At 45.3% G+C, this 23,303-nt stretch overlaps 1 protein-coding gene across 4 annotated transcripts; it reads left to right on the top strand.

Annotated features, from left to right (window-relative positions):
• Window positions 1–5,370: 5,370 nt before the first annotated feature.
• pef1 (penta-EF-hand domain containing 1) lies at window positions 5,371–21,864 on the top strand. 4 transcript variants are annotated; one of them, XM_085962681.1, is made up of 5 exons: window positions 5,371–5,480; window positions 13,532–13,607; window positions 15,455–15,610; window positions 19,461–19,604; window positions 20,900–21,864. In XM_085962681.1, the coding sequence occupies exons 1-5, from the start codon at window positions 5,457–5,459 to the stop codon at window positions 21,127–21,129; spliced, it is 630 nt and encodes a 209-aa protein (XP_085818807.1). In that variant the 5' UTR covers window positions 5,371–5,456; the 3' UTR covers window positions 21,130–21,864. The 4 variants fall into 4 exon arrangements, with proteins under 4 accessions (XP_085818807.1, XP_085818806.1, XP_085818805.1 ...); XM_085962680.1 differs by having other exon boundaries at window positions 13,532–13,709; XM_085962679.1 differs by having other exon boundaries at window positions 13,532–13,793.
• Window positions 21,865–23,303: the final 1,439 nt, after the last annotated feature.

Below are 23,303 nucleotides of genomic sequence, written 5' to 3'. Positions count from 1 at the left end.
GAAGGTGCTGTTGAAGATGTAGGATTTGAGGAAGCTTTTGGAAGATAAGGAGAGAACTGGCAAGGCAGAGGGTTAGGGAGAGAATTCCAGAGTGTAGGAGCAAGATGGCTGAAATCTCTGTAGCCAATGGTAGAGTGGAGGGAGGGAAGTGTGCGCAGTGGACTAGATTGGGAAGAATGAAGAGCGCCAGGAGGCACTTAGGGTTGAGGAGGTTGCAGAGGTTGGAAGGGAAGTGGCACTGGAGACAAAGTAGACGAGGACTGTGAACTGAGGACAATGAGCCAATGGAAATAGGAAAGGACAGGGATGACAGGTGAATGGGACTTGGTGTGGGATAAGACACAGGCAACGGGATAAAATGGAGCTTGGGAAGCCAACTAGGACAATGTTGGAATAGTTGAACCTGGAGATGCCAAGTGAGAGATGAGGGTTTCGATGGAGGTGTGGATTAGGCAGGAACAGAGACGGATAAAATTTTGGAGGTGGAAGTAGATGGTCTTGTTGATGCACTGGATGTGGGGTTTTGAAGCTCAGACTCAGAAATACTTTTAAAGATGAAAATAAAAACAAAAAAATGGGAAGAAATTGAATTCATACAAATAGCAAAAATCAGAGAGAAATAGAGTGCCAACTCACAGAGGGAAGCATGAGTGTCCCTAAAGGTTTTACAACTATTTTCATATTAGAAAGAAGGTCAAACAACAGGGGGGGGGGGGGGGCGTTGTAAGAATATCAATATATTTTTAAACTGCTTTTGTTTTTAATAGAGACAAAACTATAGTAAGGAAAGATTTGTTTAAATCAGGTTCTGGAAAAAGGCTGTTTTCCCTGGTCCTGTGTTCAAAGGCCCTTCTCAAAACTGCTGATAAGAAAAGCTTTTGAAACACAAGCTTTTATCACAGCAGCCATGAGTGCATACATCAGAGGATTGTTTACATCAGAGGATGCTATGGGGGGGCAATAAATAAGAAGTAACACTTTGGTACGAAAAGGGCATGACTGAGGCCGCTCATCTTTGTTTGATGAACTATTTGAAACAAATGGGTAGTTGTAAAACATGAGGTAAGGGTTGCATTTGGCAGGAGGAGAACCATAAACCAAAAGGGTAAAACACAGATGTCATGTTTTACTCAGTTAGAAAGACGGAAAGAAAGCTGCACTCAAGACCCTGGGATGTGAACCGGCTCGGGGTGGCCATCTTCAGGATTTCTCATTAAATCTATGCACAGTAAGTTTTGCTTAGCAGGGATAACGCGTGCTATTCAGTATGGTTGGTTAGGGTGTTTACGATTAATGTTTTGTTGGTTTAGGGAGCTTAAGATTAATGTTTTGTGGTTTAGGGAGTTTAAGATTAATGCTTTGTTGGTAAGAAATGAAGTAAATTATCAGACATATTACTGTCTCCAGTTGTACAAATCTGTTTAAAGGATAAGGAAGGAATTATCTAACAGGTGTATTAAAGGATCAATTGGGTAAAACTATGCGGTTATGATAACTATATGGAATGTATTCTCCACATTCGTTTTCAAAAGGGGGACTGTAGACAAATTCCAGGCACAGTAAATAGGACTAAATGTATAACTCATTAGAAGTTAGCAAAGAATTGTATTATGCAGAAACCTGAAGGATTAAATATCCACAAGGCTCTTGGGTCAAACTACTTAAAAGAGGAAATTATTGATACTTTGGTTAATATTTTCCAGAGCTCCATAAAAACTGGTTTAGTACCTGATGATCGGAGGACAGTAAATGTAGCTCCCATATCCAAAAAAGGGGTAAAGTACAAACCCGATACTTACCAGCCGGTTAGCATAACATCCACAGTGGGGGAAATGCTTGAAGACTATTCTATGGGATGCTGTGCGCACATGTATCATGGAAAGCAATCAACATGGTTTTTAGAAGTAATAGGACATGTTTTATACATTTTCTGGAAATCTTTGAGGAGATAACTGAGTTAATGGATCAAGGCAATCAAGGAGAGATAGTTTACTTGGATTTTCAAAAGAATTTTGATAAAGATTCTCACATGAGACTGATAGGAAATATTAAGGGTCATGGAATAGATGACAAATTGTCTAGATGGATTAAGAATTGCCTTAACAAGAAAACAGAAGATGGTGGTATATAGAAAATATTCTTCCTAAGAAAAAAGTAACAAATGGTGCTCCACTGGGGTCTGTTCAGGGATGCCTGCTGTCCACAATGTTTGTTAATACTATGGAGTCTATAGTAATACAGGTATTATCATATCTGCTGACATTTGATGATAGGTCAGTGGAAATTGTGGGATTGGATAAAGCCCAACCCCATGGGGATACATCATGTTCCTCCCCATAAATGATGAGAAATCAAAACAAAAATTTCATGTTGTGCCCACCGGTTACAGATGGCATTCAATCATATAATCACAAACCTTGAGCAAGGTTAGAGATTAGAAAAAATCTATTTTTGGCCACAGTATTCCGGAAATGTGAAACAGACGCTCAGAGAAGGCCAACTGCTATATTTAAAAGGAAGCCGGATTGATGTCCATTCAGAAGGTGCAATTGAGGGTTGTGGAGAAATTAACAGCACCGCTTGACTTTTCTATATATGAAAGAACTTAAAGATCCCGCTGAAGACACAAAAATCGGAGATTTGGCAAACAGTGAAGAGGGCTGCAAAAGACTGCGGGAGAACACAGATTGGCGGAATGAGCAGACATTTGGAGAAGTTTGAAGTAATCTGTTTTGGGAGAAAAAGCATGGAACAGGATTGTAAATAAAATGGAAAGATGCTGAAGGGCGAGAAGGAAGAGAGTGGGGGGTACAAAATACATAATTAATTGAAAGTTTGAATACAACAACAACAACTTGTATTTATACAGTGCCTTTAACGTAGTAAAACATCCCAAGGCGTTTCACAGGAGTAGTGTAAGACAAAAAATTTGACACTGAGCCACATAGGGAGAAATTAGGGCAGGTGACCAAAAGCTTGGTCAAAGAGATAGGTTTTAAGGAGCGTCTTAAAGGAGGAAAGAGAGGCGGAGAGGTTTAGGCAGGGAATTCCAGAGCTTAGGGCCTAGGCAACAGAAGGCTGAGCAATTAAAATCAGTTTTGCTCAAGAGGGCAGAATTGGAGGAGCGCAGATATCTCGGGGGGTTGTGGGGCTGAAGGAGATTACAGAGATAGGGAGGGACAAGGCCATGCAGGGATTTGAAAACAAGGACGAGAACTTTGAAATCAAGGCTGCTTAACCGGGAGCCAATGTTGATCAGCGAGCAAAGGGGTGATGGGCAAATGGGACTTGGTGTGGGTTAGGACATGGGCAGCCGAGTTTTGGATGATCTCAAGTTAACACAGGGTAGAATGTGGGAGGCCAGCCAGGAGTGCGTTGGAATAGTCAAGTCTAGAGGTAACAAAGGCATGGATGAGGGTTTCAGCAGCAGATGAGCTGAGGCAAGGGTGGAGACAGGCGATGATACGGAGGTGGAAGTAGGCGGTCTTTGTTATGCTGCGGATATGTGGTCGGAAGCTCATTTCACGTCAAATATGACACCAAGGTTGCGAATAGTGTGGTTCAGCCTCAGGCAGATGCTTGGGAGAGGGATGGAGTCAGTGGCTAGGGAGCGGAGTTTGTGGCGGGGACCAAAAACAATGGGGTCGGTCTTCCCAATGTATAATTGGAGAAAATTTCTGCTCATCCAGAACTGGATGTCGAACAAGCAGTCTGACAATTTAGAGACCGTGGTGGGCTCGAGAGAAGAAGTAGTGAGGTAGAGCTGGGTGTCGTCAGTGTACATGTGGAAACTGACGCTGTGTTTTCGGATGATGTCGCCAAGGGGCAACATGTAGATGAGAAATAGGAGAGGGCCAAGGATAGATCCTTAGGGAACACCAGAGGTAATGATGCAGGAGCAGGAAGTGAAGCCGTTACAGGTGATTCCCTGGCTACGATTAGATAGATAAGAATGGAACCAGGCGAGTGCAGTCCCACCCAGCTGGACGACGGTGGAGAGGCGGTGGAGAAGGATGGAGTGGTCAACCATGTCAAAGGCTGCAGACAAGTCAAGAAGGACGAGGAGGGATAGTTTACCTTTGTCACAGTCATAAATGATGTCATTTGTGACTTTGATGAGAGCCGTTTCGGTACTGTGGCGGGGCGGAAACCTGATTGGAGGGATTCAGACATGGAATTGCGGGAAAGATGAGCACGGATTTGGGAGGCGACAACACGTTCAAGGACCTTGGAGAGGAAAGGGAGGTTGGAGATGGGGAGGTAGTTTGTAAGGACGGAGGGGTCAAGGGTTGGGTTTTTGAGGAGAGGGGTGATGACGGCAGATTTGAGGGAGAGGGAGACAGTACCTGAGGAGAGGGAACCGTTAACAATGTCAGCCAACATGGGAGCCAGAAAAGGAAGTTGGGTGGTCAGCAGTTTGGTGGGAATAGGGTTGAGGGGGCAGGAAGTGGGTCTCATGGACAAGATGAGCGCGGAGAGGTCATGAGGGGCGATCGGAGAGAAACAGGTAGATAAAGTCACAAAAAGACCATTAGCATTTTGGGTTTTACAAGTGGGGCATGAAGTACAAGAGCAACAAGGTTATGAAAACTTTGTACTAGGCAATGTGTAGGTCACAGAGTACTATGAGCAATTTTGAGTGCTGTGTTATTGAAACGACACTAAAGTCATAGAGAGCATGCAGTAGATATACTATATATATATGGGTGATACCAAGAATAAGAAACTATAGTAATGAGACAACTGAAATATTGGGGCTATTTCCACTAGAACAGAGAAGGCTACATGGAGAATTAACAGAGGAATTTAAAGGTTTTGGTTAGGTGAATCAGAGTATCTCCTCTGATGGCTGTCAATGACAAACTTCTAACCTTTCTCCTCAGTTGCTGAATGAAAATTTTGCCACAGTAATCAGTTAAGATGGAAAGCATTGCATTTTTAATGGAATGAGTAATTAAGAATTTGCATTTTTATAGCACGTTTCACAACCTCAGAATGTCCCAAAGCATTTCACAGCCAATGAACTATTTTTGAAGTGTGGTCACTGTTATAATGTAGGCACATATGGCAGCCAACTTGTACACAGCAAGGTCCCACAAACAACAATGAGATAACATGACCAAATAACCTGCTTTGGTGGTGTTGGTTGAGAGCTAAATGAGGGCCCGGACACTGGCACAATCTCCCAATGCTCCCTCTAGTGCTCACGCGTCAGACCCCCCTCCTGACGTCACGGAGCGAAACCACGTGACGACCTTACGTCACAAGGCCAGAACACGACGTCACAACGAGCGCGAGGCCAGTTGCGATTGACGGCTCTCTGAGCCAATCAGCAGCCGAGTTGCCGGCGCTCCCGTCGGAAAAAACGGAACTGCCCGTGAGGCGGGCGAGCCAATCAGGTGCAGGAGCTCGGTGTTGGGCGGGTGGGAGCTCGGCGTGGCTGGGTTGTTGACGACATGGCGAGTTTCCCTTACGGTTCGGTGAGTGGATGAGGAAATGGGGGGCGGCTGGCAAAGGCTGACGCCGACAGGGGTCGGCGGCGCTGAACTGGCGGAGGAGCTGATTTATTTTTGTGGGGAGCGAGAGGCGGCCTGTTCCGATGGAAGTTGGCGGAAAGTTGAGGGCGCGGAGCGGACACGCCTGTCCTGGCCCCGGTGGGTGGGTGGAGGTGGCGAGGGTGAAGTCGCGCATTGAGAGCCCAGAGGGCAGGGCAGGATTGGGCAGAGGAGGAGATGGTCTCCGCGCCAGTGGTGGCTGCTGTGCCTTTGACTCCTGAGCTGGTTGCAACTCCCTTTTAAATACTCGCGTTCCTCCAGGTGTGAGGCTGGGCTCAAGGTTAATCCATAAATTCTACCTTGGAATGTATTCGTGAATTATCTGCAAACTTGGCAAAGCTTCTTCCAAACCCCTTTACCCCTGTAGGCCCCAAGCTGGCACACCTTTGTTCAGTTTTTGTAGTATCTGTGGGGCAATGATTTATGTGTATCCATTGTTTAAAAATGTACTAACTTCAGTGTGAATTTTATATAATTAACGCAAGACCGTAGAACTTATTTAGTCTCATAACTTAAAACTAGCAATTTCGAACTGCTAAATTCACCAGGGATCTGCTATTTTTATCCTGTTGGAGCACTTCACCTTTGTATGTTTAAATCTTTTGGTACTCGTACCCTTTTAAAGATCCTGAGATGGCCAGATGCAGACTGGAGTTCAGTAGCACCATGTGCAGTTGTAGCAATAATGCTATTAGCTAAGGATTGTGATTACCAGAAAAATCACCATCAAGGGCCTATCTGCCTTCTTTCTATTTTGGTCAAAAAGGAACTTTCAGATTTAGTTATCAGAAGTGCATTCTAAAATGACATGAAGACGATATTGCCAAGTTAAGCCAACTCTTTCATTGTTCCATAGAAGGCAGCTTGTCTTTCCAACAATCAGCAGATAAATTTTCCTTGCCCGTCGTGGCAGATATCACAACCTCCAAGTTAAACATTTCCTCCAGGAGCCATTTATAGTCCACAAACCGACTATCCTTGGAGCAGCACCGACAGAACCTAACCAACGCCTCCAAATAAGCTTGCACCTTGTTCACTATCTTCATCTCCAAATCAAATGACAGCTCAAAAACCTGAAGGCTTCCTTGGAATGAGATGTAGGCCACCAGATAGCAGGAAAGTTATAAAGACAGATCCTCACAATCAACATGTGCAGCAAAATGCATGAGAGGCAACTCAAGATTGCTTACTCTACTTCATCCCATAGACGTATTACAGGGGGATAACTGTCAGATGGGCTGTAGCCAGAAAGGCACACTACGACATATGTTTTGTTCATATCCTGTTTTGGTGGTAGTCCGGGAGATCATAAAGACTTTGCCCCGGAATTTGCGGTGGGTAATAACAGCGAACGATCAGCGTTCACTGTTGTTATACTCCTTTGAAACTGACCGCAACTTCAGGATGTAGCGCATGCGCATCCTAACACGGAAATCCTGAAGTTGCGGTCAGTCATTCACTGCTCCGGCACTGGCTGCACTGTGCCCCCCCCCCCCCCCCCCCCGCCCAGATAGCTGGCAATCAGCATAATCAGTGAAACTGATGAAAACTTCAGCTTCCCTGTGGTAATATCGCTGTTAAATACCCCATTAAAAGTTAGACCTTGTTGCAACTGGGGTTTTAACAGTGTAAGTGACTGCTAAGCAACGTTCCAACCCTGAAAAACTAATTTTAAATTTTTTGGAGTGTCAAATTTATCCATTTTAATAAAAATTTCAATTTTTAAGAAACTTAAAAAAATAAGTTTGTTCATCTTTATATCCAGTTTACCTTTCCCCACCTGAGAGCCTCAATCTTTGTTTTGCTCTCTCTAACATTTTTATAATAAAGTCAGAATAGAAGGAGCTTGTTCACTTCCTGGTTCCTGGTCTCTTGAGAATTCTGCATTGTGATTGGCTGCTTAGACAGCTTGTTGACATCAAAGCAGCTCGAGTTAAGAATTCCCCATTAACTTACACCGATCTCAACTGAACGTCGGAAAAACCGAACTTCTTGCCACAGATCGCGAGATCTTTGTGGGAAGCTTTCTTCGGGGCCAGTGGCGAGCGCCTCTGCTTCGCTGCTGACCGCGACTTGCGGGCCTGTGATTGACCGTACAGCCTCTTCGGACCAGAGCTTACTGGCCCCACATGGTGGCGTGAGCCTTTTCTGCAATAGGCAGGCTAATGTGACTCTTGCTGTCAGCTGAAGGAATATGAATTTCCCACTATGGTTAAGTTAAACTTTGCCCACAACAGTTGTAACTGGCACATCTGTGAGGCATGTGCTTTTTGGAATGGGTACTGTAGGAACTCTTTCTGGAACTTGAAAAGTACCAAGTAGTCCCGAGTTCCCTCCTGCTGGCCTGCACGATCCAGTTCGTATAAACATAAACCCCTTGTGGTAAACCACTTTTATCGTTCACTATCGTTACTCTATAGTTATCACTGTTGTATTGTTCTCACTGTTGTATCACTATACGAGGTCGCCTCTTGTCGCGCTGTTATACCTGGGCTGACCACCTCCGACTCCGCCCATGGCTCCACCTACCTGCCCAGGTATAAAGGTAGTCGACTGGCTGGTATTCCTCCTTGTTGGACCCGATCACCCACGAGGGTGGGCTCTGTTATTTAGTCAATAAAAACCTTTAGTTACGTTCCTAACTCGTCGCTTTTTATTGGACGAATTGATAGGTATATCAATTTTATTGACTAAATTTTAAAGATGTCTACTACTGGCCAGCCAGAAGCCCTCCCAGAAGCACAGCCACAGCAGCTTTCAGACACCGGGCCACACCAGCCGGCTTGGCTGCAAGCCCTCAAACCACTGTACCTGGATCTAAACCCACAGGCAGCAAACTCAGCCCTCAACTTCAAACACTGGCTGGACTGCTTCGAATCCTACCTGGAATAATCCGGCGTCCCTCAGAGATCCAAACTAAGAGTTCTGAACGCCCAAGCGAGCCCGAGAGTATACGCACTCATCCAGGACACGACTACATACGAGGCCACTATCAACCTACTGAAACAGCAGTACCGGAGCCCGGTAAATTACATGTACACCAGGCACCTCTTGAGATCCCGCCCGCAACAGCCAGGAGAGTCTGTAGCTGAATTTTTACGGGCGCTAAGAGCACTCGGCAGGAACTGTGACTTTAAAGCGGTGACGGCTGTTGAAAATACGGAAGATAATATCCGCGATGCCTTTGTGAAAGGCCTACGGTCCGACTACTCACGGCAAAGACTGCTTGAAGCTAAAGACCTCGACCTGGACAAAGCTGAAGCCCTCGCGCTCTCTCCCTAGAGGTGGCCCATCAGGACCAGGAGGCGTTTTCCAGGTACTGCTCGCGACCCTGGGACTCGGGCCCGACCCCTACCGCAATACCCTTCGCAGCGCTGCCCCCGGGACCTACCTCAGCGTCTGCAACCGGGACCGCCACCCCCGGTACCGGCTCCGACATCGGGCACCCGCGATCGGGCCGCCGGCTGCTTTTGCGGCCAGGAGAAGCACCCGAGGTCGCGCTGCCCAGCCAGGAACTCTACCTGCTCAACCTGCAGGAAGAAAGGCCACTTCTCTAAGGCCTGCAGGAGCGGATCTTCAGAGGCCAGCAGTGCCTCATGCGAACTGTGGGGGCGGCCATCTTCTTTCAAGGCAACTGAGGCCAGCATCCCCACACGTGAGTCATGGGGGCGGCCATCTTTGATCAAGGCAACCGACCCCAATAGTGCCTCGTGAGTTATGGGGGCAGCCATCTTCTCCGCCATTTTGTCCTACCTCGTGGGAGACGCCATTTTACCCACCACGCCCGACTGCCACCGGGCCCCCGGACCCGACGACCGCCTCGCCCGCAGACGACAACGACTCGCTTACCTACACACTAGCCTCCGTCACTCTGGATCAAGCCCGCCCACACCACCTGTCCAAGTCGATGATGGACATCAAAGTAAACGGCCACACCACGACCTGCCTGTTCGACAGCGGAAGCACGGAGAGCTTCATCCACCCGGACACGGTGAGCCACTACTCCCTCCCTGCCCTGCCAACGCGCAACCGAATCTCGATGGCATCGAGGTCCCACGCCACGGACATTAGCGGCTACTGTGTTGTGACCTTGTCGGTTAAGGGTACGGAGTATAAAAATTTTAAACTCCTCGTCCTCCCCCAGCTCTGCGCTGCCGTCCTACTAGGGCTGGACTTCCAATCCCACCTCCAAAGTGTAACCCTAGCATACGGTGGACCCCTCCCCCCACTCACAGTCGACAACCAGTGAATGTTAAACCGCCCACCGCGTAACACCTGCAGCCTATCCACCCTCAAGGTGCCGCCACCTTCCCTGTTCGCTAACCTCACCCCCGACTGCAAACCCGTCGCTACCAAGAGCAGGCGATACAGCGCTGGGGACAGAGCCTTCATTAGCTCTGAGGTGCGGCGCCTCCTGAAAGAGGGCATTATCGAGGGGAGCAACAGCCCCTGGCGTGCCCAGGTCGTGGTCGTTAAGACCGGCGATAAAAGTCGCCTGGTCATCGACTACAGCCAGACCATAAACAGATACACCCAGCTGGAGGCATACCCCCTTCCCCGCATATCTGACATGGTCAATCAGATTGCACAATACCGCGTATTCTCGACCATTGACCTTAAGTCGGCCTACCACCAACTCCCTATCCACCCCGAGGACCGCCAGTACACCGCCTTCGAGGCGAATGGGCGCCTATACCACTTCCTTAGGGTCCCCTTCGGTGTCACCAACGGGGTCTCGGTCTTCCAAAGGGAGATGGACCGGATGGTTGACCAGAACGGACTGCAGGCCACATTCCCCTATCTAGATAACGTCACCATCTGCGGCCGCGACCGGCAGGACCATGACGTGAATCTGGAGAAATTCCTCCGTACGGCCCAACGGCTGAACCTCACCTACAATAAGGAGAAATGTGTGTTTAACACCTCACGCCTTGCCATCCTTGGCTGTGTAGTAGAGAACGGACTCATCGGCCCCGACCCCGAAAGAATGCGCCCTCTCATGGAGCTACCCCTCCCCCACTGCCCTAAGGCACTTAAGAGAACCCTGGGGCTCTTCGCCTACTATGCCCAATGGGTGCCCAATTATGCGGACAAAGCCAGACCCCTCATGAAGTCCACATCCTTCCCCCTCACGGAGGAAGCGTGCGCGGCCTTCTCCCTCATCAAGGGAGACATAGCCAAGGCCACAATGCACGCAGTGGATGAGTCCATCCCCTTCCAAGTGGAGAGCGATGCATCCGACTTCACCCTAGCCGCTACCCTTAACCAGGAGGGGAGGCCGGTGGCCTTCTTCTCAAGGACCCTACAGGGCCCCGAGATCCGACACTCGTCGGTCGAGAAGGAAGCCCAGGCAATTGTGGAGGCGGTACGGCGCTGGAGGCATTACCTGGCAGGCAAACGATTTACCCTCCTCACCGACCAACGTTCGGTTGCTTTCATGTTTAATAACAAGCTGAGGGGCAAAATCAAGAATGACAAGATCTTGAGGTGGAGAATCGAGCTATCCACCTACGATTATGATATCTTGTACCGGCCAGGTAAGCTGAACGAACCCCCTGATGCTCTTTCACGAATTACATGCGCCAGCGCGCATATTGATAGACTTCAGACCCTCCACAACGACCTCTGCCACCCCGGGGTCACCAGACTTTACCATTTCATTAAGACCCGCAACCTGACCTACTCCATCGAGGAGGTCAGGACCATGACCAGGAATTGCCAGACCTGCGCCGAGTGCAAACCGCACTTCTTTAGGCCGGACAGAGCAAGCCTGATCAAGGCCACCCGCCCCTTCGAGCGCCTGAGCATCGACTTTAAGGGGCCTCTACCGTCATCTGACCGCAATGTGTACTTCCTCAACATCGTTGATGAGTACTCCCGTTTCCCTTTTGCCTTCCCCTGCCCAGACATGACCAGTACCACGGTCATCAAGTGCCTGAACGACCTCTTCGCCTTGTTCGGGTTCCCGAACTATATACATAGTGACCGGGGCTCCTCCTTCATGAGCGAGGAACTCCGTCAGTTCCTACTAGCGAGAGGTATTGCAGCAAGTAGGACCACCAGCTACAACCCCCGAGGGAACGGCAAGGTGGAAAGAGAGAACGCAACGGTATGGAAGGCCATCCTCTTAGCCTTAAAGTCTAAGGGCCTCCCGCTGGCAGGAAGTCCTCCCGACAGCGCTGCACTCCATCCGGTCACTACTTTGCACTGCCGTTAACGCCACCCCCCATGAACGAATGTTTGTTTTCCCCAGGAAGTCGACTACGGGAACCACTCTACCAACCTGGCTGACCTCTCCGGGGCCCGTCTTGCTGCGAAAGCACGTGAGGGCCCATAAAACAGACCCCCTGGTCGAGAGGGTGAACCTCCTGCACGCCAACCCCCAGTATGCCTACGTGGCTTACCCAGACGGGCGGGAGGACACTGTCTCCTTACGAGACCTCGCACCCTCGGGCACTCCGGAGACACCACCTTTACCCCCCCCCCCCCACCCCCCCCCCCCCCCCCCCCCAATTCCAGCCCAGGTAGACGGCATGCCGGAACCCCACGAGCCTTCGCCGACCACGCAGACACCAGCATTAACACCGGATAACGCAGCACCGCCGCTGCGACGATCGGAGAGGCTTACGAGGCCTCCGGACAGACTGACATACCAGAACTGGTAGTACACTTCACCCCGCCGGACTCAAATCTAAACAAGGGGTGACTGTGGTAAACCACTTTTATCGTTCACTATCGTTACTCTATAGTTATCACTGTTGTATTGTTCTCACTGTTCTCACTGTTGTATCACTATACGAGGTCGCCTCTTGTCGCGCTGTTATACCTGGGCTGACCACCTCCGACTCCGCCCATGGCTCCACCTACCTGCCCAGGTATAAAGGTAGTCGACTGGCTGGTATTCCTCCTTGTTGGACCCGATCACCCACGAGGGTGGGCTCTGTTATTTAGTCAATAAAAACCTTTAGTTACGTTCCTAACTCGTCGCTTTTTATTGGACGAATTGATAGGTATATCACCCCTTGAGGAAAAGAAGAGGGTCTGGGTCATTGAATATATTTAAGGTGGAGATAAGACAGATTTTTGAACGATAAAGGAGTCGAGGGTTATGGGGAGCGGGCAGGGAAGTGGAGTTGAGGCCAAGATCAGATCAGCTATGATATTGAATGGTGGAGCAGGCTCGAGGGGCCAAATGACCTACTCCTGCTCCTACGTCTTATGTATGTCTTATAAAAGTCTCAGAGGATACTGACTGAATTCTACAAAATTACCACTCCACCTAGACAGGACTCCTGATACTCTTACAACATGCATCATGGTCAAACTGTCTTGAGCTCCCAAACAGCGTGGCCCCAGCATATGCATAACAGTGTCAACACCCCTACTGTCCTTCATTACAACAGTGACTACACTTCAAAAAGTACTTCATTGGCTGTAAAGCACTTTGGGATGTCTGGTGGTTGTGAAAGGTGCTATATAAATGCAAGTCTGTCTGTGTGCATATCAATGTATCTGATAATAAATGCAATGTTTCAGTAGCAAAAATGTACACTTATACTTTTGCTGAATCAGTATTGTAAGAGTTTAGTATTACCAAAACATATTAAAATATTTCAAACCACTTGGTAATGCTGCAAAGATGGAATATTTCTCAACAGGGTATAAATGTCTGGTAACAGAAAAACAAATAAGGTTTTGACTTCATGTCGTCATTATTATTCTACCAGCCTGTCACCAGAATTTTTTTATCCCACCACCACCCCCCAACTCTTGTTCTCCATCTCCCAATCATTACTTGAGATTTCTCTCTATTTAGCTGTATGCCTTCTTTTGAGTTATATCCTGCTAACATTTGGTTTAAAATTCTATTCATACAGTGAGAGGAATGAAATATAGATTGGCACCTTTAGCTCCTGTTTTTGTGTGAATCATGTTCTAAGTATATGAATTGTTTTTTTTTGCCTTTCATCTTGCAGAACTACCATGGGTCATCAGGGCCTGCACCAGGAGCTCCACCGGGCAGCTACTTCTCAAGGCAACACCAAGCTGGAGGTCAGTACGGTCCCCATTCTGGGGGCCAGTATGGTGGGCCACCGCCAGGTAGTCCTTATGGAGGCCCCCAGCCGAGTGCACCTTATGGAACATCAGCCGCAGGTGGGCAATATGGAAACCAAGCGCCAGGTGCACCTTATGGAGCGCCACCACCAGGAGGACATTTCGGAGCCCCTGCGCAAGGAGGTCAGTATGGACCTTCAGCTCCAGGGGCCCCGTATGGAAGTGCATCTTCAGCAGGACATTATGGAGGGCCAGCACCAGGAGGACCATATGGAGGACAGCCATATGGAATTCCGCAGCAAGGGCCATATGGATCAGGTGCTCCTTCAGCTGGTAACTATCTGTTGTAGAAAACTGGAACATATTTCTAGAGAGAAATATGAGGTGTGGTTTGCTAATGTCAGTGACATGAAGAGTTAAATCAGCTTTTCCCTTCAAAGGCAGTTGTATCCACCCATGTAACTTTTCTGGAAGTGAAAGTGTAGGTTGTGGTATAATTCACAGTTTCCAAAACTATGAAACCTGTAAGCTGGCAGGTTTTGGTGCAAGGCAAAAGGAAATATATCATTTTTCTTTCTAAGCCATCCCTTGTAACAGACTGGCTGAGACCTTGAACTCATCTCAATTTCTATGCATGACTGGTGGATTCAAATGTCAGGTACTCGAAGCAGTGAATAGCACTGTTGTATCTACAAGTGTGGGAACATTGAAACTTGAGAAGAAGTCACCTCCGGTACTAATGTACCAATTAAGAATCATTGGCAAGTGCTGTAACTCGATCGTACAGTCTCTTTTTACCTTTGTGTTCACGTAATAGCGGCATGTGTTGCAAAGTAAACATCATTTAGCACCCAAAGAAGGTCTCTAAACGGAGTCCCAAAGTTGTATTACAAAACCTTGCCCAAAGCATTCTTTTTAAAGTTATTTGGTCTTCACTGTAGGCCTTTTATGTTTATTTTGACATGAGGCTGTTATCAAACTTTGAGGTTTGAACGTTATGATGCTGTAGAATGCCATAAATGTGGTGAAATGGGATAATTGGAATGAATGTGCAGCGCCCCAGCTAGTAGCACGTTTCCCAGGGGTTGGGCAGCTTCAGATTGGCTGCCAGTGCAGTCTGAAAATCCATTAACATAAATTAAATTGCTTCAGGATGCACAGGACTTTCCCCCTTCAGTGACATCGCTGGAGCAGCCTGGAGATGAGGAGACCGAAAATGGTAGATTTCCTCTGTGGAGACTTTTCATAAAAACATTAAGGAGTATTCAAAATTTTTTTTAATACATTAGCTGAGTCCTTTGGGGGGAAAAAAAAGATACTCCCTTTGACTTCCCTTTCATTTAACCTTTTGCAAAAAAAACCCCTAAAAGAATAAGCTTTGCCTACCCTGAGATTTATGCATAACTGGATAGCGTCATTGAATTAGCAGATTTTGCTTGGGCTTTATTTTACTGCCTGCCTATATTTTGACAAAAATAAGGTACATTTGAATATTGTTCAGGTAATCACGCCAGGCATATTCCCGATAGGCACAAAAATTAAAATGAGCAAAGCTGCCCATTAGCTCCATCTTGTAAAAACTTGGTCTATTGTAAATTTTCCATTTTACAGTGTTACTACTTTGAAGATTTTAAGATTTTTATATCTCTTCTGTTGTGTAAAACTGTTGGTGATTATCGCTTTCAATGAAGTGGAAAGTAAAGGTCGAGTCTATTAAACGCCCGTCAATCTAACCTTTTGCTCATTACTGCTATTTGTATTGTAGCACACTCTGTAAAGATGGAAATAACCATAGCTTTAGGCTGTTCTCCATTTAACATAACATTGAACTTGCTGTTGTGCAGGTGGTGTTCCAGCAGGCGTAGATCCTGAAGCCTATTCCTGGTTCCAGTCAGTGGATGCAGATCATAGTGGCTACATATCGCTGAAGGAACTCAAGCAGGCACTTGTCAACAGCAACTGGTCAACGTTTAATGATGACACCTGCTACATGTTGCTCAGTAAGTTTGGAACCCCAATTTTTTTTTTGCTTATTTAAACCTTTTCAAGAGTGAAGCAATGCTATACAGCATTTAATGCTATTTGATTAGTAAAATTGTGGAATTTCTGTTTTGCTAGTTAGCTTTCTAGGCACGGAACATACTGGATACCAGATGTTAACGTGCTTGCAATGACCTGGTTTATTGATTCCTAGTCATTTTCTCCTCCTCTGTTACATCCTTAATGTACAACACGCATCATTTCATTGTTGAAGTGTTTGGGGCGGGGTAAAGATGAACACCTTTTCTTAAGGCTTCTGCCAATGTTGCTGTAACCAGATACTAGGATGTGCACAATAATAGCCCAGAGTGGCTTGCCTTCCTAATGGAAATGATCCCATTCTCCATTTACCACCATCCCAAGACAACTGTCCTGAGATTGCAAACTCACTGTCTCGGGAATCATGACATAAATCCATGTCCTCAGTGCACCAATGTATCTTGAAACCAATTTCAATTTATGAATAAGTGCAATAAGCATTGCATTAGGTGTATCAGGGTGTAGTATTTTGTTTAAATTTGTTTTCATTATGGGTTTATATTTTGTTTATCAGAAAGGAGAACCATTTCCATTGAGGGCAGAGTTTTTTAAAATTTGTTTATGGGATGTGGGTGTCGCTGGCAAGGCCAGCATTTATTGCCCATCCCTAATTGCCCTTGAGAAGGTGGTGGTGAGCCGCCGCCTTGAACCGCTGCAGTCCGTGTGGTGAAGGTTCTCCCACAGTGCTGTTAGGTAGGGAATTCCAGGACTTAGACCCAGCGACGATGAAGGAACGGCAATATACTTCTAAGTCAGGGTGGTGTGTGACTTGGAGGTGGTGGTGTTCCCATGCGCTCTGGCATTCTACAGAAGGCACTTAACATTATAGAAGGAATTAAAACAGGGAGGCTTATTTAGAGAAATCTACTACAGTATATAGAATATTTTTGCTGAAATTTTGCAAAATTATGCAGCACAGCCTTCATAATTCTCTTCACTTTTTAAAATCATTACAGGGAATTGAAGATCATTTATTAATTCTTTCCGTATTTGCTTGTGTTACAATCTAATAGTCTAGGACTATTGGGAGGGAAGGAAAGATGAAGTGGTGGAATTTCTAACATATTTCCATGTTTTCATTTAGTGACTCAAACTGTGTTTGTGTCCAAAATCCATGTGTTACAAATGATTCTGGCAAGCTATAACATTCTTTTGTTCAGTTATATTATTCGATATTTTTGTTCGGTAAGTGGCGATGGTGTTGGGCAGTGACTTGGATAAGTGTGTGATGGAGCTCTCTAAACAGCTGCTGTTGAAACACCTTAAGGGTAATGGTGATCTTTGGTGATAATTCAGCTCCATCTAACTGTTAGCCTCACTAATTTGTTAAAGCTGGTAGTCTCAATTATGTTATCAACACTCTCAGTTTGAACAGAAATATCCAAACATTAACAGGAACAAAACCAAAAATATCAGTCTTAATACTTTTGCGACTGATTTTAGGGCTTCTTGTTCAGACTGCCTGTAAGTTTCAACTTCATCAAGATGAACGGATACTTTCAGTATCCATTTAATCTGGTAATGCATGCCATTTGGACATAATATGCACATCCAGGTTTGGTTAATCATAGCCTAGTCTTCTGCACAGTAACTCACAATATAAGCCCTATATATAGTGTATAGCTGGGGGGAGCCCGGCTTTGCCAGGGCTGTTTTGGGCCGGGCGGTTTAAATCGAGTGCCAGGCTTTGGGCCCTGTCTGTGTCCCTCTCTGAATCTGCTGCCGGGCAACATTTCTACCTTTTAATACCTTGAAAGATGAAAGTGAAAGTACTTATAAAACGTTTTTGGTAAATCTTATGTTATTTTTAAAAGAGATACTAACTTTTTCAAAGCTGGATGATCAAAGTAGTTTGAGCTGGAAGCTGAAGTAATGGCAGTGAAACAATGGCTGCTACATCCCTGAGATGAAAACGATTAGTCCCACACACACACACACCGATTGGCCAACCATCAGGGGACCGTACTGTAGGATTGGTCAATCGTGACGGCACAGGATTGGTCGAACCTTGACGTCAGTCAATCAATGCTAAGTAGCAGATAATGAGTAATTTTGAAGGTTTTTTGCATAAGGCGCGAACAATTTTCGTCCGACCGAAAAGTAAATACGCTTACGAGCGTCCCGGAAGCGTAAGCTTTCTTCGGAGGTAACGCGCGCGTAGGTACGCTCTATAACTTTCGAGCGCATAGCCGGACAGACGCACACGTGAGGACAGAAGGACAGACAGACAAGGACAGACAGACAGATCGACTCGTTTATATATATATCCCTGAAGGCAGCGGAGCAGGTAGATAAGGTGGTTAAAAAGGCATATGGGATACTTGCCTTCATTAGCCGAGGCATAGAATATAAGAGCAGGGAGGTTATGATGGAGCTGTACAAAACGCTGGTGAGGCCACAGCTGGAGTACTGTGTGCAGTTCTGGTCGCCTCACTATAGGAAGGATGTGATTGCTTTGGAGAGGGTGCAGAGAAGATTCACCAGGATGTTACCTGGGATGGAGCGCCTCAGCTATGAAGAGAGGCTGGACAGGCTGGAGTTGTTTTCCTTGGAGCAGAGAAGGCTGAGGGGGGACCTGATTGAGGTGTACAAAATAATGAGGGGCATAGATAGGGTAAGAGGAACTTTTCCCCTTAGTGGGGGGGTCAATAACAAGGGGGCATAGATTCAGGGTAAGGGGCAGGAGATTTAGAGGGGATTTGAGGAGGAATTTTTTCACCCAGAGGGTGGTTGGAATGTGGAACTCAATGCCTGAAAGGGTGGTGGAGACAGGAACCCTCACAACATTCAAGAAGCATTTGGATGAGCACTTGAAATGCCATTGCATACAAGGCTATGGACCAAATGCTGGAAAATGGGATTAGACTGGACAGGGATGGATGGGCGGCGCAGACACGATGGGCCGAAGGGCCTCTTTCTGTGCTGTAAAACTCTATGACTCTATATATAGATTACTGCTGCTAAATGGGATAATCTATTGGTTTAATTAAACCAGATTTGAATTTGACTCCTTTTATAAATTGAGCATCATAAGGGCCTGTCTTTCTGGAAAACTGAGCAGGGAGCTTTGCATCGGTGGTCAAAGTGACATCTCGTCCCAATTTTAGGGGCTATTGAAACAAGAAAAAGGTTTATTTTTAAATTTAAAAGGAAGTATGAAAATGGTAGACAAGCAGGCATTTTTGAGTACAACTGGATCATTTCCCGTTTGCCAGTATTTTTAGTGATCTGAAATTGAATTCTTTATTTTGGTAAGTTTTCAGTTCGGTGTTTAACAAGTGCTTTAAATGATAAGGCTAGCATGCTAGAAAATTATAACCCGTTAAGTCACTTTGGAAAATATAAAAATCTATTTTTTTAATCAAGAATGTCCTTCTATAAGAATACATGAGTTCCTGCTCATGAAGGCTGAATGTTCTATTTGCAACATGATACACTGAGTGCTGCTGATGGCTTCAGTGTACAGTGTAGAATGTGTGTTATTCAGTGTAGCTAATCATGATCACTATTTAAAGGGTAAGTTTCTTTAAAAAAAAACCTTAGGTTATCTCGCCTTTCTAGCTGGGGCTGAGCAGGCAGGTGGCTGACTGCTCTAAGGCTGTCACCGATGCTACTCCGAGCTAGTACCAGGAGGTGTGCAAACCCAGTCTGGAGTAGCTTCCCCCACCCCGCCAAATGACCATCAAAGAGTAGCTTTATTTTTCTCGGGTTCAACTATTTAGCTCGGATGAAGTAAATTATTTAAACCGATTTTACCCTTTGCTCCTCCAGATATGTTTGATAAAAGCAAAATTGGCAAGATCGATCTGTACGGCTTTTCAGCACTGTGGAGATTTCTTCAGCAGTGGCGGTCCATGTTCCAGCAGTTTGACCGGGATCGATCAGGAGCCATAAGCCCCCAGGAGCTACAACAAGGTGAGCCAAAGGAACTTGTTTGTGATTGCTCTCCCTGTATCCACGTCACAGTAATTGCTCCTCACTGGAAAGAGTGGCCTTTGATCTGACTACTGAATTAAACAAAATGAAGAGAACAAAAGAGGGTGATACGTGTGATCTGATTTCAAGAAGTGGGATTAATGTCTCTTTTGTTTATCTTTTTGTAGCTGAGGGTTGGGCTTTGGGCTATGTTGAGTTACAGCAGCTGTACACTCTGCAATTGGGATGAAGAGTACCTATGTGATGACATAATAAAAACCATGGGTTGAGGATTGCCAGAAATAGTTTATTAATAATTGGCAAGTGTCAGCTTGGCTCAAGTGATCGGACTCAAAAGGTGAGCGTGCTAACGTTGTGGGCTCTAGCCTCACTACAGGACTTGAGCACATAACTCGGCTCACACTTCAACGCAGTCCTGAAGTACAGTCCATCAGACTAGACGTTAAACCAAGGCCCTGTCTGCCTGCTTAGTTGGATGAAAAAGATCTCCTGGCACTATTTGAAAAACAGGGAATTCTCCAGGTGTCCTGGCCAACATTCCTCCCTCAACCAGCATCACGAGCAGATTATCTGGCCATTCATCTGTGGGACCTTGCTGTGTGAAAACTGGCTTCCCACATAACCACAGTGACTGTACTTCAAAAGTAATTCGTTGTTTGTAACGTGCTTTAGGATGTCCTGTGGATTTGATCAGTTCCAAGTTTTTTTTTAAATAGGTGTAAATCTTCATTAGATCCAAATGGAAAAGTTATGAAAATGATTGAATATAGAACAATTGAGATGTATTAAAATTAAGTTGATTTTTATCATTTGAACAAATATTAACTTTTATTTCACCAATCCATTTTTTGGAGTTTGGTATTTGTGTGTCCAACTCAATTTGCTTTCCATGATTTGGCTTGAGGACGCTCCGTTTCTTCCTTGAACAGAGGCCCAACAAGTCCCCATCCACCACCACCCTCCTCCGCCTGGATGAACTTGTTCTCACATTGAACAACTTCTCCTTTGACTCCTCATTTCCTCCAAATTAAAGGTGTTTCTATGGGTACCCGCATGGGTCCTAGCTATGCCTGCCTTTTCGTGGGATATGTGGAACACTCTTTGTTCCAGTCCTACTCGGGTCCCCTCCCTCACCTCTTTTTCCGGTACATTGATGACTGTATTGACTGTGTATTTCAGAATTTAATTTTAATTACATTATCAAGTTATTCTTCATTAAAATCTTTTATTACATTTAACCTAATGAAGCTTATGTTGGGTTTGGTTTTTTGCAGCTCTCTCTCAGATGGGTTACAACTTAAGCCCACAGTTTGTCCAGTTCCTTACGGCCCGGTACACACAAAAGTCCGCCCGGTCCACCATTCAGCTGGACAGTTTCATCCAGATCTGTACACAGTTGCAGAGTACAACTGATGCCTACAAAGAGAAAGATACCAACCGTTCTGGAAATATCCGCATCAGCTATGAGGACTTCCTCATTCTTGCTGTATCACGCATGCTATGATCTGTTGTGATATCAGAGAGCTAGGTTGAATGTCTGTTCACCTACTGTGGTCAGCTAAATGGATTAAACGTAGAATTGTAAAAATAAAAATTGGATTGCGAACAAAAGGAGCAATTTAAAATGGACGACAGGGTTGTACTCTCTTGTCCCACCAGTTATGGACCATTGTTGTACTTTCAACACTGTAATTATAGTACTGTATTTACTAAAGTAATGCATTTACATATAACAGAAACTCTCATTGCTTGGACTCTATTAAAAGATGTGCTTATTTTAAAAGTGTTCCATAAATCAAATCGAAATAAAGTTTGAATTGAAACCTGTTCCAACTATAACACTAAGCTGCAAAAAGTGACTTCAGTGTAAGAATGGCCCGATACAACCTATTCCAAATTGAAGGCTTGTGTTTTGAAACAGGCGTAATTCCAACAAAACTTGTTTATTATAAAGTTCTGTATAGAGTAGCATTACATATGTGTAATAGATTATACTTTTTCTGCATTGATTTTTAATGATTTTGCACCCCAAAAATTAAAAAGAAAATTTCAGTGAAATTCTGATTTTGATGCATTATGTGGGAAAAGGTTAAGTGAGGAATTGGGAAAACTAAGAGCAATTTTATAGGCCTTGAAGATTGCATTAGATTTTGTGTTTCAGGTATCTTCTTTGTCGGAGAGCTCTGCACATTTTGCAAACTTAATAAAGACGAGTGCTGGATTCGATTGTAGTACTACAGTTTGGACTAGTTGGTAACATTTTTTGAACTGGAATGATCATTTTCATTAGCTGTGAATATAGCAGTATATAATAAACACCAACCTATACTTGCGATCTTTGCAATAGTACTGTAGCTTTACATCGGTAATCTCCAGCTTCATTTAAGCATACTAAAAATAAGCAAATATGCCATGAACTGAATTGTTCATTCACAAGCAAAAATATTAGTAAGTAAAGCAGTTTAACTTATGTAAGCAGTTTTGTTTCAGAGTTTGTTGGTATCCACAGCAGCTATCTAATCCCTGTTGGATTTTTTACAAGTCACAGATATCTCTGTCTTTAACTGTACCCTAATACTGTCCTCTTAAGCTATTAGCTTGCTGGTGGTACATGTATAGAACATCTTAACACACTAATTTGGAACAGCCTGCCCTGGCATTTAGGCATATGCTGTTCTCTTGTATTTGCATCCACGATTGTGTGGCTGTACTTGGCAAAATTCTGAGACTGGCTTATTTATTAAACAGGTACAGACAGAAGTCAATAAAAGCGTCAACCAAATTGTTTAATGAAAATTAAATTATATTTTATTGATAAACTTTGTAATATCTATTACATGAAAAGGCAGGTTTTCCAGAAGCTGTTTGATTTCTGTTTTAAATTTACAAAAGTTCTTTGACATAAATTAAAAACAAATGCTAAAAATATACAGTAGGTTGATCATTTGAGAGGATAGGCTAATATTTCACATTTAACCATCTTCCTCTTTTGGATGCTGATTGATCAGTGTATTTGCAGCAATTTCTGTTTTATTTCAGATTACCAGCATTTATCACTCCTGTTATGCTTAGTTTGTTATAGTGGTCCAGCAATACTTGTACTAATCAAATTAGATGGCCTGCTCCTGAAGCCCCCACCACCACAGAAGCCAGTTTTCAGCCAATTCAATTCACTCCACGTGCTATCAAGAAATGGCTGAGTGCACTGGATACACCAAAGACTATGGGGCCCAACAACATCCTGGCTGTCGTGCTGAAGACTTTTGCTCCAGAACTAGCCACGCCTCTAGCCAAGCTGCTCCAGTACAGCTACAACACTTGCATCTACCCAATAATGTGGAAAATTGCCCAGGTATGTCCTGTCCACAAAAAGCAGGACAAATCCAATCTGGCCAATTACAGCCTCATCAGTCTGCTCTCAATCACCAGCAAAGTGATGGAAGGTGTCGTCGATACTGAAATCAAGCGGCACTTACCAATAACCTGCTCACTGATGCGCAGTTTGGGACCTGCCAGGACCACTTGGCTCCTGACCTCATTACAGCCTTGGTCCAAACATGGACAAAAGAGCTGAATTGCAGAAGTGAGGTGAGAGTGACTGCCCTTGACATCAAGGCAACATTTGACCGAGTGTGGCATCAAGGAGCTCTAGTAAAATTGAAGTCCATGGGGATCAGG

Source organism: Somniosus microcephalus, chromosome 20 (genome assembly GCF_052327205.1).
Source record: "Somniosus microcephalus isolate GS21.2 chromosome 20, FLI_Smic_1.0, whole genome shotgun sequence".
NCBI classification, from domain to species: Eukaryota; Metazoa; Chordata; class Chondrichthyes; order Squaliformes; family Somniosidae; genus Somniosus; species Somniosus microcephalus.
Note: the sequence above shows the minus strand (reverse complement) of the source record. Positions and strands in the feature narration are given on the sequence as shown.

Bases quoted from the DNA above. Each gene is read 5' to 3' on its own strand.
- pef1 (XM_085962678.1), top strand. From the start codon at position 5,457: ATGGCGAGTTTCCCTTACGGTTCG. The intron at 5,481-13,531 runs GTGAGTGGATGA...TTCATCTTGCAG, and splicing joins CGAGTTTCCCTTACGGTTCG to AACTACCATGGGTCATCAGG. The intron at 19,605-20,899 runs GTGAGCCAAAGG...GGTTTTTTGCAG, and splicing joins CCCCCAGGAGCTACAACAAG to CTCTCTCTCAGATGGGTTAC.